Here is an 18924-nt window from a genome sequence, read left to right on the forward strand (position 1 = left end):
ACATTTGATAGCACTGCCCCTAAGCCTCTCGTTCTAAGAAATGCTTTTAGGGCTTGTTTCTCTACTTTTGTATTGTTCATTTTTTTATATGTTATTCTCTGTTTTGCCTCCTTGCTTTCTGGATTTCAGCAGCTCACAGAAGAATTTTGAACCCAAGGTCCTGTAAACAAGCAATTTCCTGTATGTGTGCGAACAGTCTGGTTCAGTGTGTGAATGTAAATGACCAGACACTCATTATCTGAAACATGCTGACACTTGCATAGTGTAGACAAACCACAATTAGACTGATAGTAACAAATATAGATCAGGGACAAAACATTGCAAGTAAGTATCATATAGTCTATGATTTATTCACATTCAAACATGCATAGTTTATCAGCAGCAATCCTTTACTCCAATCAGTTTTACCAGTGAAATAAATAAGTCTTGGTTACAGCTGGATATATAGATTTTAAAATTAAAAAATATACACCTAAGTTAAAACACGAGTAGCTTACCACATCAGTCTGTTTCACACGTTAACGTGTTGTAAATTCACAATCTGACAGCATTATATGTAGGTAAATGACACAGTTTGGAATCAAAAGGCTTTCGGATAGTGTAACTCTGATAAGGCACTTGTTTACAACATGTATCTGTGACTCACAACACTGAGTCTTTGGTCAGTTTTTATAGCTCCTGTGATCGAGCTTTCACTGCTCCATACTGAGTCCAGCTCCAGTCCTCATCCTGGAGAGAGAACAAACAGACCTTTTTACCATCAACACATTGCTTATACTGAACTACATGACATACCGTTCTCCACCCTCCCTGCTGAACATTATCATGCCATTCTCCCATCTTGAACCTTCTAATAAAGATGTCTAATAAAATTTACAATGTTAATTTTTTTTTAAGACGCCTTCTGGTCAAATATTTATAGTGAGCAGCTTAGTTTATATATAAGTTGTTACTTCAAGAATCTGCTTATATGCATGAACACACTCCCTCACACCTGTATAACATACCATAACACTGTGCTCCATCTCCTGGGTAGCGTCTTGCAGCAGAGAAGTTAGTTGACTCAGATAACGCTGATTGTCATCCAGTAATTGATGAACAGTTTCACTAAAAGAGAACAGAGACTCTAAATTGACTGTGTGAATGTGTTTTTATGTGCGAGTGTGTGTGTATCATCTCTCACCCAATTTATGCTGGACCAAAAAAATACTGTCTTTCAGGACTTTGGAGGCTCTGTATTATAGTCATCAAGTCAATGGTGATTCAGGAACGCATGAGTTGTCCTGTTTGGTTTCTACAAACTACTAAACTTTAAGGTGCATCGAATGACCTCTAGTGGTAGTTTTGTGATTTGTGCAAAACCCAGCAGCTGATTGTGCAACTCATTCTACAGTAGACCATCTTCATCAGATCATCTTCTACACTAATATCAGAAAAACAGTCACATGATGATATGTTGCTGTTCATGTATTGAGCTCTGTGAGACATGTGGCTGTGATCTTACCCGTCACTGGACCGTTGCATTAAAGACTGCGATGGAGAATTGCTCTGCGCCTTAAGACACGACAAGACACGCAGTATTAGCTAAGTATTATACTGAATTGCAGTGCTCCTAAACCCTCACTGAGAGCTAAGAATATTTCCTGTTGTTTCACTTGTTGTATACTCACACAGGCAATCTTGAGGAGGTACCAGAACTCTTTCTGTCTCTTCATTTGCATCTGCATCACTGCTGCCTCTGCCGTTTTTATGTTCTCTACCGCCCTCTCCAACTTTGGGAACAAATCAACGATGCGTTGCTTACACACCAGAATTGTGCTACAGAAAGAGAAAGATGGGGAAGTGTAAAATGATACCTCATTCATGCTGAACTTTGCATGGTTGTGTGTGTCTCTGTTTATTCTAGAGTGGTGGATTTTACCTCAGGTGAGTGTACAAGTCCTTCAGCACTCGGTCCTGGTTCTGAACCGTTTGGAGTATGGTCTTCACCATGTCCGAGCTGTCACTGTAGCCATGTGGAGGGTCAGGACCTGTATGAACGAACACATACTCCTATTACTACCACTGTGGTGTACTAGTTCATTGAATCCTTCTATACATTTTGACAGCTAATGCCATGAACACAGTACACGACTTTCTCGTCAGATCGCTTATACTGTTCACAATACACAACTTTCTGTCTTGTAATCGGGAGTCTTGAAGTCGTGGTTTGCGCACGACATGACTGATCGGCGACAGGGGGTTACACATTACAAGATCTTTCACCAGGAGGAATCCCCGACAAATCTGTCAGGTCTCCAAACTACATTTTGTCATGAAAACACAAGTGCAAAGTGCACTGATTTGGAGCAAAAAACCAGAAGAAAAAGAAAAAAACATGGGTGAGAGAATGGCATAGCGTACGCAGGCAGCAAGAATTGTCTATTTAGCCTGCTTGATATCTTTTGGGCGTCTGTGACGCATCGGTGAGCTCTCAGATCGTGTCTTTGAACAGTTCACCAAGTTCACCGAGTGGAAAATCAGGGCTAAAATGTGTAGTGTGAACTTGGCATAAAATATTTATTTCTTATAGCACTGAATTGTATCCATAGCAACAAGCATCATCAGATTCTGCAAAGTAAATGGTCTCTACTATTTTATATATGTGATGATGTGTACTAACTTTTGCATTTAGCTTTCAGTTGCTTGTAGAGTTCAATAGCTTTTTCCTCACTGAAAAGAGAGACATTAGATTAGTTTCTGTACATCACAGTCATTGAAATGATAATTGCATAATTATAACAGAAATACTGACAGCTGCTCCATTACATCCCCTTGTTTCCTCGCAAACGGACTCCTCTGCAACTCCACAATCTCAGAATGTAGAGCCACTATCTCTTCATCAAGATACCCCACGTCTGCAACCTACAGCAGAAAACACCCTCATAGCACGTGTTGTTTTTAAATAACTGCCAGTAAGGTTGTCACTATGACTGGGAATTTAACATTTGTCCTACCTTTGTAAACCCATCAGCCTTGTCTTCATTTTCCTCCCACGTCTTCAGCATTTTTTCTGAAGCTTTAGATAAATACGCCACAACAGCAGATTGTTTCAATTAGTACTTCTGTAATGACTTTAAATGTATGTATGTGTTACAGCAGCACATTAAGATCCACTCACAGATGCCGGTGTGTCTCTGCTTGGTGTATTGCTCAAGGTCGTGCTGGATGCTGGTCTTAAAGAAAGCCAGTTTGGCTCGGAGCTGCTGCGACTGGGAGAACAGCAGGTTCTTGTACCGCGTCAAGTTGGTGTTGTAACGCAGCAAACTCAGCCTACACAAACATAAGGGAAGGATACTTCAGTAGTGTGTGTGTGTAAGTGTATGGATATACTATATATATGTGTGTGTTTGTGTGCACTTACATAGCAGCCCTCTGTCCCTGGTACAGACGTATGTAGTCTTCTTTCAGCCCACAGATGTAGCTGACTGCCTCTCCCCACACCTTCCTCAGTGCAGCCAGTGGGAGTTGCGTCTTGGTCTCCCTGACTAAGACAACACACATTCCCACATTTACTTGGACATCAAATTCAAAGCCTCTTCCATAACTCGTCGGATGAAATTCAATTCGATTGACTTTCAAAAACAACAAGGTTTTATTTAACTTTTCTAAAACCCGCATTCTGAGGACAACAACACACAGAGAAATTGAAGAGTAACTTTAGGACATGATTTACAGCTCAGTATGAAGTTAAATATCTCACCTATAAAGTTGACACTGTCTGGCAGAGGTCTGGCAGTCAGTGGCCCAGAGTACTTGGTCAGACTCTTATCAAAAAGGAAGACTATGGAGCTGTCCCACCCTCGCTGAAAGCAGAGAACAAATATCACCGCGTGTACTACAGTGTGTGTTAGTGGAGGGTCACAGCACACCGGTAGACATCTATGCTGAGGCTTAGATTTAGATTTGACTCTTCAGTTTCTACCAGTTCAGCCAAAAAGACAAACGCTCTGCAAACTTAATGTCAAACGATTTGTCTATTTGTTCCTACAAATCAGCTTGTTTGTCTTTTGTACTGTAAAGGCATTTTAAATATCTTTTAAATGAATTGCACTGTTGTAACATTTAAGCAAAAATGGCAAAAAATCAACAACAACCCATTCCTACTGCTAGAAACAGCAAATTCAGTGTGATGCAGAACTGTTAAAAAAACAGTAGGTCCTCTTGTGGGCTACTGTGTATTTACATGTGGCTGAGCTGGTTTGACATTAGATATTTTTGTTTGTGTGTGTGGGTGCGTGTTTGTGTGTGTGTGTTTGTGTTTGTGTGTGTGTGTATGTGTGTGTGTGTGAGTGCGTGTTTGTGTGTGTGGGTGCGGGTATGTGTGTGTGTGTGTGTGTGTCACATACCAACCCATCTGGCAGGCAGTGTGCAGGCGGTCTGCGTGGGTCAAGGGAGATTCCCGTCTCTAACAGCAGTTCCTGACTCAGCGGGGAGATGTGTGACTGAGTGTGTGTCTCCAGACGAAGCTGGAGGGAGTGTAAGCTCTCTTCAGAACCCAGAACCAAGGAGTGCAGCTGGGCTGATGTCATGTCCAACACATGGATCACCTGATAGAAGGAAAAGGTGTTGAGCACGAGGTTTGCTTTGGACTACTGTCATCTAGTCTTGTGGCAAATATAAAACCATAAAAGCACTCAATAAAATCGGGTTCAAATTGGTGTAATTACAAGCGAGGTTCATATTATTGACCTTCATGTTGAGGATATTCTGCAGAGCGGTGTAGCAGTGCGGCTTGTTTGTGTCAGGATCCAACCCTCCACCACGTGTTGCAGGGTCCCACAGTAACAGCATCTGCAGAAGAGACTCAACTGGCTCCAGCAGCGGCCTAAACACACACACACAGGCACGCGCACACACACACACACACACACACACACAGGTTAGATGATGCAGGTAGAATGAGGGATGCTTGACTTTGGTAGGAATGAAAAAGTGTTCTTTTTTTGTATCTACCTGCTGAGATTGTTGGGATATGGAAGATGTGTCGAGAATCTGACTTCTCCATTCATGTCCTCTACTGCTATGATGTCTTTGGGACCTTTGTTCTTCACTTTGCTTGTCCTACAAAAGCAGCCAAACATGCAAAGAGAAAAAGACTGACGATATATCAGACAAATTGCAAGGTAGAGCCACAAAATATTAATTTGTCCCAAAACACTTATTTAGGATAAAAATACTCCAGACACTGAAAACTGGAGATATTATCACTCAAATATTCAATCAATTTTTGGTTCATATCACAGCTGGAATATATAGTAATAATATAGTGAATCTTTTGATAATCAATTTGTTGTAACCTAATTAAGTATTTTTATGTCCTGTGATAACATTGAGACAATGGCTTTTTCTGTATGTTTGAATACTATCATTTGAAAAAATACTGTAGGATTACTTGATTTTCTCACTGTAATGTGCATAGTTTTTGCAGTGTGTGTATTTTTTGTATAAATATAAAACACTGAAGAGATGTTAAAACTGTATCCCCAGGGTCTCCTATGAGTATTGAAGAGAAAAATACTGCTGCCATGGTTGACTCACCACTGTACAGGCTGCATATGGTGTAAAAAGGGACGAAAGCCACAAGTGCATTCAAATATCACTGTCCCAAAGCTCCAGTAGTCGACAGTTACAGTGTAGGGTTTACTTTCAAACAGCTCTGGAGCCTGGCACACATAAACAGACATGTATAAAACAGGGCTTAATGAATGATACGTCTTGTAATATGAAATGAAGCGTAATACTACTGCAACACTTACCAGATACTGGAGAGTTCCAACAAAGGATGTACAGAGACTGCCCTGGTCCAGGTCTTTTGCATAACCCAGATCAATGATTTTATGGACAAGCTGGAGGAATACATAGTTTCAGAGTGAGAGCGGGGCGAAAAGGCAGATCACAGAGGCTGCATGTGTGTAAGTACAAGAGGAAATTAGTTCACCTTCCCACCAATCTCCTGTAGAACTATGTTCTCCGGCTTTAGGTCTCTGTGGATGATCTTGTTTTCATGGAGATACTGGATACCAGAACCTGTGTAGATTTTAAAAAAAATATTTCATATACATTATGTATCAACATGTGAAAACAGTGGCTTTTTATCAGAGTAGAAACTGAGGAATATTACCTATATCACTGAGCAGCGAGAGGACTTCACTTTCCTTTAGTCCACAACAGTTTTCTGGTTTATTCAAAACCTACAAAATGAGGAACAGAGAAAGAGGTGAATACTGTTATGTATGAAAAGACAATAAATTACTTGTGGTCTTTAGGAAATACACAGTGGGTACCTTGCGTAGGTCTCCTCTGGAGCAATGCTCCATGGCCAGCAGAGGTAGGTCATTTAGAGCAATCGAACTCAACTCCTCTGGAACTTCTCTGGCCTGAACAACATTTACATGGTTCAACCTGTAAAAGAAAGAAAGCCAAAGATTCATTGATGGTTTGACAAGAAGAGAGGTGGTCAGTTATCCAAGCAAATATACAACAAAGCTTATTATTGCGCCAGTTTCCAAACACAAGCAGATGATTCATACTCACTTCTTCATGATCTGGATCTCTCTGCTCCAGCGATCTCTGTTCTTGGAGTTCAGCTCTAGGCGGCAAAGTTTCACAGCAATCTTTTCTCCAGACTCCTGCTCCAAACACAGGTCAGAGGTAAAACTAAGCCAAAGACACACCTGGGTCTGCAGTTTATGTTCTCCTGATTATACATGGGTACATATATGACAGCACTTACAAGGTGCTGATACAGGTAGACGTGCCCAAAGCCTCCCATCCCAAGTCTCTCCTTCATCTCCCATGAGCCACACAGCTGGCTCTGTTTAAGTGCTGCACGCTCCATAACGTGAGGTCTGCTGTGGCGTCAGAGGTAGTCTGCTGAAGTAGAGCCAAAATAACAAAAAGTGTGTCACTGTCAAAATATGTATAGTATGGCTTCTTTTCAGTTGTTTATACTTTTTAGACCTTTTTAATCATGATTTTCCACTACTTGTGGTATTCGTCTGCATCTGCTTGGACAGTTAAATGTTCAGTACTGCTTTATATTAATGTATTGTAATATAAGTTGTAATAACACAAATGTTAGCCAGTGATTTATTCCTCAACTTAACACTAGTTTAATGGTAATTTTAACTCTTAATTGTTATGTTATTCTACTTTCAGGGCTTCTTTTTATATTCTAGTGGTGCACATAGAATTAATACTGTTGCTGAATATAAGATTTTGCTGCAACAGTTACCTATTTTTCCACGGGGATCAACAGTTTAAATTCACCTTTTTATTATATTAACTGCTCTTGAGATGTTGTATTTGGCTCATACTGTCAGTAGCTTGGTAAACTCAGGATTAAAAGCCAGTTGTCGTTGTTGTTAAAAGCCAATTTTAAGTTTCCTGAAGGCAGATAACTTGCTTAAGTCTACTAAAAGAAACTCACCACTCCTCAAAGATCAGATACACTCACCTGTCCAGGAGGTCAGAGTTTATAGATGACTGAGGTCATTTCTTCAGCGCTTTATGTCAGAACATTGTTGCCCTAAAAGTTAGCTAACCGTGTTGTTTACGGTCCCTTTTCTTCGTGTTTACACTTAACAGTTAGACGGGAACCGGCGAAATTTAACCTTCAATCTTCCCAATTCATCAAACACAGCTTTAACGATACGTTTACGCTGTTCTTGTAGTAGTTTTGGATGGAAACATACAGCGAGGGGCGGCTTGATATATGCGGAAAGTGAAAGTATGTAAACTGACAGGCAGGCAGACGTTGCATCTGCGCATGCGTGCCTGGTTTGCAGAGGACGCATGGAGGCAGACTTCAACTAGTCCCTCTGTTTAGGGGATTTCCCATCCAACCCACACCCAAACCAGCGGACAGGGTGTTAATTGATGAATTTAATGTCAACATGGGTGCAATATTTCCACTCCTTCCTTTTTTTCCATCAGCAAGAACAAATCTTCCCCCAAAGCTATGATAAGGTCCTCATTTGTTCACTAGATGGTGCCATATGCACAGTTTCAGTCCTGTCAAAATACAGTACAGTACACAGACTGAAAGGTTCCACATTAGATAAAATTACAAGTGCATTCAAACTATTTATACGGAGAATAGTATTATAAAGCAGTTGTTCCACACTCAGTGGTAACAACTGTGGTACAACTGAAGCTAAAATATCCTGTGACCTGACATTAGCCTATAATTATTGTATTTAGACATTATCAGAGAGCAGTTCTTCTAGTAGGGCCTCATAGATACACCATGCATCTCCCTTCTGTTGGTAAACATCTCTTTTTTTCACATAAGATACAATGGTGAGTCAAGAAATTATCATCTGTAATAAAGTGCAGGGAACACAAGAGGCTTTAAGGTGGAGGGAGATTTATGTATGCAGTCTAAAAGCTACAATATCACTTTTATCAGGTGCAAACATTATTGTAGAAAGGTTTTCCAAGTAGCAGATGAAAAACATGGTTAGTTTCAATATAAAATTCCCCCCAAATAAATTGTTCAATTGTTCCATATGGGTCTTTAAAATCAGTCTTTTCATCCAGCCAGGTTCCCAAATATTTGAAACATTCAAAAATTTGAGAACCAGAGGTTTGATTTGGTTGATATATATATGATGAGGCAATACTGTTTTAACATCAGATTAGCCTGAAAGTGTGTGTGTGTGTTTGTGTGTGTATATATATATACACACACACACACACACACACACATACATATATATACATACATACATTATATATATATATATATACACACACACACACACACACACATACATACATACATCATATATATATATAATGTACATATAAGCCCGACTTATCCTTCACTGAGATTACAATGATAAAATGAAATGCATTCTTAAAATTGTCATCAAATGTCATCTTTTACTTCAAGAGGATATCAGTATTTTCTGCATTATTAATGATTTATGGTTCCAGACATCTGACATCAGGGGGAGCTCACAATTTCTCAATTCACCAAAGCTGTGATGAGATGAAAGATGTGGTCACAGTAGCGCTTGAGAAACGTGATGTTAGTCAGGAAATCTGACGACATGGTTAAAACGATGATTAAAGGACTGATGTAATGGCCAGTGCTCCTGATGTTGGCAACCATGAAACAAAATAAATTGCAGCTGTCTGTGCTTTTGTTGTGTTTGTTGCCTTCTACGTGAAACAAAGTATGTTTGTGAAGCAATAAATTTCAGAGTGTCCAATAAAAAAAAATCATGACTCATGACTAAACTGGTTCTTTGCTTAGCAGGTGTTCAACTATTAGAAATATTTTAGATTAGCCAAGTTTTATATATCAAATATTGGTATTCAAATAGTATCCAAATAATATAACTCACTTATAGTGAATTATATTATATTTCTCCTTATGCAATACATTTTGTTATTTTTGGCAGACACTTTTATCCAAAGCAACTTGCAAGCAAGGCAAGAATAAAACAATACAACGAAAATTCAAATCTGTTTGAATCTGTTGTGTCTGCAGACTATTAAGAAGATGAAGTAAGAAGAAAACATGGCTTGTAAATACTGTACTGTAGAATTACAACTAATAGTGGAAATCAAATTGGGGATGTGTAGGCATGCATGTATTTAAAGCTGTGGTTGCACACCCACCCTAATAGTTTCTAAAACTGCTCGGCTTCCCTTTTTATTCAAAAAAGTTCTACATTTTCTCAGAACACTGGAAAGGAGAAACAGATAGGTGAGTCTGAAATCCCCATCAATACATTGTTGGGTGAAATATGTGTGAATAGTGAATATAGTGAAAATAATTGCTCTCAGAGATGATACATAGTTGGCACTTTAGATAAAGGAAGTAAGGCCTTGACATGACAAATAAACTCCCTAGAATTTAATGGTTCATTTCGATGGAATAGTTACCACTTTAATTTACATTGTCAAACAATTATGATGAGGCAATACTGTTTTAACATCAGATTAGCCTGAAAGATTAATCACACTATGTTTCTGTGGCTTGTACTTCTCGTTTTCAACACACTAATGTTGAAACAAAATCCCACGGTCTATAGCTGTAACCTCCTACATAACACGTAGGAGCTTCTAGCTATTATTACAGGAGAATTCAGCACACACAACTATCGTAACATACAAACACATCTAATTTGAACAATTTAGAATAAGAGAAACAACAAAAAAAGCACTTTAAAGATCATCGGAGTTTGTTGACACTAAACACTGAAGGGGCCCTCTCTCCAACTGTGGGCCCCTGACCCTTCAGTGAGCATGTTGAGAGTCTGTTTATAATTTCTTTTAACTTACAGTACATTATTGGAGCAAGCTGAGGTGCATGACATCAGATTTAAAAATGATTCATGGAGAAGAGCAAGATGTGACAAAACAGCTGAGGCTGTGCGACAGCACGTGGAGGTCCAGACTGGTCTAAATGAGGAAGAAGACCAGACAAAATGACAAAATGAAACACTTCAAATTGCAGGTGGCTTCAAAAAATATTCTGGGCTTCCCTGGGTTTGGTAATTTTTGTGTAATTCATTGTTCTTCTTTTGGTGAAACACCTGAGTGTGGCTTAAAGTAGACATCAAAGTTAACACAGAGGAGGTTGCAATAGGAGTCAATACATTAATTAAATTAATGTTTTAAGCTGTTTAAATCAATGTTTTAAGCTGTTAAGTTGTTTCATGCTTTATGACTTTGGCACATTCATGTTGTAAATATTTATCTCATCCCTCGGAGATCCCAAGCCCCTTAAGCCTCACAAAAACGTATCAAGTCCATTGTCCCCCGTCAAAGAGGAGGAAATTGACTCATACGGGCGTCAGTGTAGTTTATGAGGAAATGTTCATGTGAAAGATTTATGCCAAGAAAGCCCCAAAAGTCTGACACAATGCTTATTGTTTTGGGGGAAGTTACTCACTGTTTATACTATAATTGAAAGATTTGCTACTCTAAGGAAGTTGGTTAAATGAGCCCATCGGGTAATATCATCATCTTCTCAGGAAGTTTCAGGAATACATGATTTCTTGATTATCATCTTGATTAATGATGTAGATGGAATGGAGGAAAATAGCTGATAATTCAAGAGGATGTTGATGCACAACATGATCTAATAGAAGTGAGATCACTTTGTTTTATGCAATATCTGAGCAAACAGATTTAGTGGTCTATTTTTTTAAATCTAGAACACATTTAGCTTTTATGCTCTTTTCTACATTAAAAAAAAACCTTGGAGACCTACTCTCCCTGGGGTCCACAAAAAAAAATAAATAAAATAAAAATGGCTTATTATAAATTAAACAAAAGTGAAAACATTACATACATATTTTTATACATAATGCACATACATGAGAGTGCAAAAGTTTTAGGCCCTTAAGATGTTTATATTTTTATCCATAATGCAATACCATCAGAGAGGCGTCTGATCGGTCCCAAAATTATTCTACAGCATAACAATGACCCCAAACATACAGCCAGAGTCATAACGAATTATCTTCCACAACAAGAAAAACAAGGAGTCCTGCAACAGATGATATGGCCCCCACAGAATCCTGATCTCAACATCGTGAAGTCAGTCTAGGATTACATGAAGAGACAGAAGCAGCTGAGACGCCTAAATCCATAAAGAACTGTGGCAGCTTCTCCAAGATGCACAAACAACCAAACTCAAAGTACCTTGAAAAACTGTGTGTAGGTGCACCCAGGAGGACTGGTGCTGTTTGAAAGGCAAACAAATATTTATGTAGGTTTCCTCTCTTTGCTGAACTTTGTATAAAGTTAATTGATAAATAAAAACTATTCATGGTTATATTTTTGTAATATACATACAGACAAATTAAAGGAAAAATTGGTACAGGTTTGAATGCTTGACCCCTACATTGAGGGTAACCGATGGCTCTGTTATGCTGTGGGGGGGCATTTTGCTGGCATGGGTTGGGTCCACATAGAGGGAAGGGTCACTGCAAATTAATACAAAGTTGTTCTGAGTGGTCACCTTTTTCCTATGAGAAAACATTTCCATAGGGCGCGAGGGGTAAGTATGAAAATGATGTGAACCATATGCTATGACCTTCACAGTCGCCAGATCTCAACCCAATTGAACACATATGGGAGATTTTGGACCGATGTGGTAGACAGCGCTCTCCACCATCACCATCAAAACACCAAATGGGGGAATATCTTTTAGAATAATGGTGTTCATCCCTCCATTAGAGTTCAGAGACTCGTAGAATCAATGCCAAGGTGCTCTGAAGCTGTTCTGGCAACACATGGTGGCCCAACACCTTACTAAGACACTTTATGTTGGTTTTTCCTTTGATTTGTCACTTGCCTGTACCTACAGTACCAGTCAAAAGTTTGGACAAACTCAAGGGAACTAATTCAAAGCACTGTACATAAATACACATACACATAAAATTTGAAAACATAAAACAAGGCACAGCACTAGATTGTATTATAATCAGCATACACATTGCATTTAAACCCCTATTGACTACTCAGCCTTCAATCAAAACAGAACACTTCTTCATTCTGCTCTTGTCATGATAAGCTGTAAAAGCCCTGTATCAGTCAGAAAAACCTGCTGTTTATCGGTGACTTGTTATAATATAATAATACATTTCTTCAGCTGTTGTTAAATGTAAAATGACCTTATGCAGTGATTTGATTATAAAGAATGGTAAATTATTCCACCAGCGGCCACCCTTCAGTCTACCAAATATATAATGTGGTGAACAATAGGGGAATTACTTATGAGTCTTAAAACTTTCCTTATAGTTTGAATGGGCAGATGTGCTCATCTGCACTCACAGCAACATCCGTTTCAATGTACACATAACCAATTTCGGATAGATTTTTTTTTTTTTACTGTTTTTCTGCGGTTAAAGGGGAAGGGGTGTATGTCTATGACAGGACATGACAAATTCTTTGGTCAAGACAGATCAGCAGCTGAGAGCCAGTCATATTTTCAGATGTGCTGATAAACCCCTCCCACTTGTTTCCTCTTTGTTTTTAAAAGGGAGGAAAAGCAGGCAGGATTAGAACTGCAACACCAGAGCAACTAACAGCGTGAGTCTGAATCTTGCTACGACAACAGAACAAAGACCTTCATCAGGATTACAAGTTTGGACAGAAAGGTAAGGATTTTTTTTGTCTACTTCATGAATGATAATAATGAAAGAAATCCAAGACTGATATTTTGTGGCAGAAACTGTGCACAGCTCTAACCATGCAATCAGTTTCTTGTGTTATTATCAAGTCGAGAATGTGTCTTGATAGAGAAATATTAACTGTACTGCAAAACTAGAGTGGTGTAATGATACACTCATCCCGTACAGTAATCTACAAGCCTGCAATGATACTGCACTCACTGTACAGATATTGATAACATTGTCTTTATAGTACAGACAGTGAGCATGTTCTATCTGCTGCTCTTACTTTAAAACTCTCCACAGCAACAAATGTACACATGCAATCGAGACTAATGTGATAAAACACTGCAGATGGGCACAATTAAACCCAGACAAAGAACCCATGTGTCTGTTTCTGTTCCATAGTCAGACGTGTGTCCATGCGGTCATGTGCTAAAAGATAAACTCCCTATAAGGTCATCCAGTCACTTGGCGTTGTTCCATTTCTGTAAATTATTTTCTTTTTTCAGGCCATCATCTGACAAAAATATCCACAATAAGGAGAAGCAAAACCAGAAGTGAAGATGAAACTATTAGTCATCCTCATCATCCTTGCAGCAATGAATGTTAATGTGGTAAGCAACAATGAGAGGAAGTAGCTTTGGATTTGAAAGCCAGTGGATTCAGAGGCTTTTATGAATCTGTCTGTCTGTGCTGTTCTCAGGTTTTCTCACGACGGTGGTCTAAAAATAGAGCGCTGAAACCTCGAGGCCTTAATGGAGGTAAGTTAAGGCATTGATATATTCTTAAAATTCTCTGTTTGTCACCAGATATCATAATTTCTCTCCTCTCTCTTTGTGATGTGATCTTCAGAGAGTTGTCAGTCCGGCGATGGGAGCAGTTACAGGGGAACTGTTTCCAAGTCAGGTCGCGGCAAAAGATGTCTCAACTGGGACCAGTTTCAAAACCCTTGGGGAGCCTCAAAGGGAATTGGCGAACATAATTACTGCAGGTATACTTTGAGTATCTGGCACCTAGATATATCAGGGGAAAGTATTGTGTATGTTATGTGTTTAAAATTGTTGCACTTGAATTCTAGGAATCCTAACCAGGTCTTGATGCCATGGTGCCGTGTCATAAGAGAAGGGAGGGTTGTGAGAGAATTCTGCAAAATTCCCAAATGTAAGACCGAGACTAACGATTTAAAAGTTATTGAAATACTCTGATTTGGATTTTCCTCATGATATCTTTCTTTGTTTCCATACAGGTCCAACATCAACGGATAATCACCCCACAGCTGAGGATACAGGTAGTTTGTTATCTCATATTTAATATTCTTCACAAGGGCATTTTGTTATTTCCTTCATTAGCACTCACTGACTTGTCCTGTGTGTCCCTGCAGAGCTGACATGTGGCGAGAGGTCCGAACAGAGGCTGAATAAAATTGTGGGTGGTTCTTTCATACCCATAAAGTCACAACCATGGGTGGCTGCTATCTACAAGAATCGTAGTGGCTTCCTTTGTGGTGGCTCTCTCATCTCGCCATGCTGGGTTCTCACTGCTGCACACTGCTTTGAAGATGGGTGAGACAAAACACTGCCCACTATCACTTCCTCCACCGTAGTTCTCAAACTATAATAGCAATGTGACTCATGAGGGTGTGTAATGTGTTTGCACATTTCTGTGTGTGTGTGTGTGTGTGTGTGTGTTAACCATGTGTGTATTTGGTGCAGTGAGAAAACCGACATCAAGCGTCTGTCTGTGTACCTGGGGAAGAGCGCCATTAATGACACAGATGCAATCAGGGAACAGAAGTTCACAGTGGAAAAACTGATCGTCCATCAAAAATATGATGACAACAACTACGACCATGACATAGGTGTGTGTATAAGAGTGAGAGAGAGAAATAGCTGTATGGGTGCTCTGTGAACAGGACTCATTACTGTCTTTTTACATTTCAGCACTGTTGAAGATCAGAACTAGAGATGGAAGATGTGCAGTGCGATCAGCGTCTGCACGGACAGTTTGTCTTCCTCCACCTCACACTCACCTGCCTGCAGGATTTCGATGCAGCATTGCAGGATTCGGCAGGGAGAGATTTGGTATGTACTGCAGAACCTCTAACCTACAGATTCATGACTGAACTTTCAGCCATTTGAGTGATTCTAACTAGCACTGTGTTCTCTGCAGGCGCATGGCACTATTCACAGTTACTGAAACAGGCCGAGGTGAAACTCATCTCCCAGACTGACTGTAAGAGTGATTTGTTCTATGGAGATCGCGTCACTGACAACATGCTCTGTGCTGGGAGCCCTGACTGGAGCACTGATGCCTGCGGGGTGAGCAAAGACGTCATTGCATGAATAATATGTGAATAAAAAACAGCCCAGAGTACAAACCTTAAGTGAAAAAGATTGGAAGCACCTTGCTTGCAAACAGATGTGCATAAAGAACTTAAAGAAACTAACATGCATATATGCACCAGGCTCAGTGGAGGTGTGAAGAGGACTCCTTCTTGTGAGCTTAGACCTTCATGTGCATCCTTTGCTCTTGATGTGGTTTTGCTTATTTATGCACATCTTAAAGCTTTAATTTAACGTTTCAGTCTTTGCATAAAGGAATTTCTAATCTTTTTCACTTTTTGATCTATTCTTATTTTATAAATTGCATTGATGTGTTTGATATTGTTCTGTGAAGCAATTATTGATGTTAAAACAAATATCTTAGATCAAAATTGATTGTTGTCACCCAAAAAGTGTTCATTATTCTGGGTCTAAATTCCACTTCAGACCATTTTAAAATCATTCAAAAAATACTAAATGCCTGATAGCGGCAGATCGGTTTGCACAGCATTCATTTGTTCACAATATTATGGATTTAAACCTGTAATTGTTTCATTTACTGCCAGTCAGTATCCATATGAGTCTGCTACAGGCATTGACTGACAGGTGTGTCCTCTCCTCACAGGGTGACTCTGGTGGTCCATTGGTGTGTGAAGCATCTGGCCGGATGTTTCTGTTCGGGGTAGTGAGCTGGGGTATTGGCTGCGCCAAGAAGAACAACCCAGGAGTTTACACACAGGTCAGCAACTACAACAAATGGATTGAAGACATAACAGGGCTCCCCAGATACACAGCAGGAGTCATGTATCCCAGAAAATGAAGCTGTGGCAGAAAGTTACCGGTCGGGCATTTCATTTTTTTAAAGGAAAATTTGGCAGCAATGTTGTAAGCTGTGTGTGTGTATGCAGGGGTGGAGAGTGGCAGCCGCTATAAATGCACAATGAAGGATTTACTGTCGTATTTCAATGTGAAAAATATATAAAATATAATGAAGGATTTACTGTCATATTTCAATGTGAAAATATATAAAATATAAATTATAATAATAAAATATTTTGTTGAATATATGTAATTTTATATATTGTATAATAGGCTAATACTTATTACCTTTTCACTCTCTGTGCTAGATCTGTTTTTATAAGCAAGCTATTTGAAAGTTTATTTATCTAATTATATGTAAGAGGAATGTCCTCTTGTAAAAGGCTGGTCCTGCTATTGAGCATTATTTTGTAATAAATAATAATATTGTGTATTATATCATTCTCTGTCTCTCTTTTGCACATACAAATGTACACACATACACACCCGCTTATAGTACATACTTCTGTCCTTGTGTTTATTCTGCACGTCAGAGGAATAGCAGCTGTGAGCAGTTGCTAGAGGACATACATGTGTGTCTAAGAAATGAAATATGTGTATATGACAAAAAAAAGGAGAGAAACAAATATCACTTGAGTTCTCTTTAATTTGCGCCTGTCTGCAGCTTTTGAGTTTGAAAACAAGGACAAGAAAAGTAAGCAGCAACAGTGATGGGATAATTAATCCCATTATTGCTGATGTTAAAAAAAATCCCAAACAACTGAGTCCAGTGCCCAGACAGTTTGTAGTGAGATGAGTTCAGTTTAGTTTGTCACTGTCTTTTAGTGCCGGTGTCCATTGGCCAAACACTGGAGGGCACTATTGTGTAATCCACATGTCACTCAGTCTTCTCAAACAAGTATTACTGTAAACAATCACATAAAAATGGAGTATCTTCGTAAGAGAGGACAGCTGTATTTTCAAATTCTGCACTTGATACACTTTTTAGAGATGGTAAATAAATTGTGTGTGCAGCAAATTAATAGAGCAGGACTTTTTAATTATTTTTCCCACTCAGTCTCTTTAATCATCACTATATTCTGATTCCTCAAAGGCATCTAGTACTAAAAAGTTCGACTTGTTCTCAACTGAATCTCTCTTACAGTAGGATGCTGTGAATTATTCTACTAAACATCTGTCAAATGCACAACAGCAGATTTATCTTCAAGCCTCCCTGTACTGTAGCTTAACAGCGACATACAGTACACTGTACATGTGACAAACAAAACAAACTAATGTCGGTTGAGTCAGAGCAGGCCAGCAATCAAAACTCCCATCAAAACTTTTTATTCCATGCCAAGAATAAGTAAAAGTAAAACAAGCAGACAGGATGAGCTACTCTACACGTCTTTTCCATTATCAAATTATTTCCTCATCTGGTGTTTCACTTAACAAGATTGTCAAGAAGAGAGTTCCTGTCAATAAAAAACAGACAGCCACAGTTCATCAGAGCATTTGAGCACAGTAAACAGTAACAAAAAGTGAAAATTAAGCAGACGACAGGGAACAAAAACAAAAAATAAAAGTAGAAAGATGAATGAATGATTAGGTTTAATGTGGTTGGTTTTACTGTATTGTCACAAAGGAAGCATTGCATATTAATATATAATCACTTACAATACAATACAAGTGAGCACTGACTTTGGCTGTACAAACACCAGTTGTGTGCACACTGAACCACAACCATGCTTTTCCAGAGAATGTTTAGTTTTGGTTTCTGTCCCACTATCAGCTGTATTCTTTTGCTTCTATGGAGTTATTTCCTCTTTTTAAGAGAAACTACATATTTTAGGACTCTGTAAGAAAGCACAGTTCATATCCATATGTAGCAATCTACTAAAACATGGTTCAGCTGCTGAGCGGGGAAGGCTTGTCAGAGGGTTATGATTCCCAGGAAAGTCTAAGCAACGAGTGTTTATGTGTCCATTTGTCCACTGACTCAGACTTCTCTGTCTTATTACCCCATACCTCCAACATCCACACCCCCTCTCAAAAACAGAAACATATCACAGCAACGCTAAGCACCAGTGCTCCAATCATGACAGACAATCAATCAACGCAAATATACAACACCAACACACACAGTCAGACCCAGGAGGACAAATTGTAGTGTATAAGCATCACTTGTTGCTCTGACCAACCAGTGATAAACAACCCAGCTGGTCGTCACGTCATTTTTGAAAGCATACTTCAAAACCTCTCCAAGCAACCTGCTGCAATGGTTTCTAACAAAGTCTGTTTGGACAGGTCCACATATACAGACGGTTCACAGCAGTGCTACTGGAGCCAATTGCGGCCCGTCGTGTTCCCCCTCAATTACTCACACGGTCCAGTTTACTTTACTGCTCCTCTACTCTGCCTCAACCCATATATGGGTTTGAGATGCTGCAAGTATGAGTCTTACTCCTCTTTAAGGACAATTCCTAAGGAAGAGGAGACGAGAGGAGAGGAGAGGAGAGGAGAGGAGAGGAGAGGAGAGGAGAGGAGAGGAGAGGAGAGGGTCTATTCAACCAGGTGGACCAGAGAGTCCAGTCTCTCCGGTTTGGAAGGCAGCCTCTTGTCTA

General features: G+C 39.4%; 2 protein-coding genes across 3 annotated transcripts; one reads left to right on the forward strand and one right to left on the reverse strand.

Moving 5' to 3' along the window:
* Positions 1 to 318: 318 nt before the first annotated feature.
* On the reverse strand, positions 319 to 7812 carry LOC121911546 (inhibitor of nuclear factor kappa-B kinase subunit alpha-like). 2 transcript variants are annotated; one of them, XM_042433139.1, is made up of 22 exons: positions 7499 to 7812; positions 6776 to 6912; positions 6577 to 6671; positions 6327 to 6444; positions 6164 to 6233; positions 5981 to 6069; positions 5799 to 5888; positions 5581 to 5705; positions 4996 to 5103; positions 4732 to 4867; positions 4389 to 4589; positions 3743 to 3845; positions 3404 to 3527; positions 3161 to 3312; positions 2997 to 3058; positions 2795 to 2904; positions 2663 to 2712; positions 1922 to 2030; positions 1671 to 1818; positions 1505 to 1554; positions 1008 to 1107; positions 319 to 729 (listed from the first exon to the last, which is right to left on the reverse strand). In XM_042433139.1, exons 2-22 carry the CDS (start codon positions 6878 to 6880, stop codon positions 670 to 672), a joined length of 2205 nt encoding a protein of 734 aa, XP_042289073.1. In that variant the 5' UTR covers positions 6881 to 6912; positions 7499 to 7812; the 3' UTR covers positions 319 to 669. The 2 variants fall into 2 exon arrangements, with proteins under 2 accessions (XP_042289073.1, XP_042289072.1); XM_042433138.1 differs by having other exon boundaries at positions 6776 to 6915.
* A 5270-nt stretch (positions 7813 to 13082) lies between these two features.
* Positions 13083 to 16490, forward strand: plaua (plasminogen activator, urokinase a). The gene is made up of 11 exons (XM_042433170.1): positions 13083 to 13166; positions 13691 to 13795; positions 13885 to 13942; positions 14034 to 14172; positions 14260 to 14342; positions 14428 to 14469; positions 14563 to 14743; positions 14894 to 15039; positions 15122 to 15262; positions 15351 to 15499; positions 16128 to 16490. The coding sequence occupies exons 2-11, from the start codon at positions 13745 to 13747 to the stop codon at positions 16320 to 16322; spliced, it is 1185 nt and encodes a 394-aa protein (XP_042289104.1). The 5' UTR covers positions 13083 to 13166; positions 13691 to 13744; the 3' UTR covers positions 16323 to 16490.
* Positions 16491 to 18924: the final 2434 nt, after the last annotated feature.

Source organism: Thunnus maccoyii, chromosome 14 (genome assembly GCF_910596095.1).
Source record: "Thunnus maccoyii chromosome 14, fThuMac1.1, whole genome shotgun sequence".
Classification (NCBI taxonomy): domain Eukaryota; kingdom Metazoa; phylum Chordata; class Actinopteri; order Scombriformes; family Scombridae; genus Thunnus; species Thunnus maccoyii.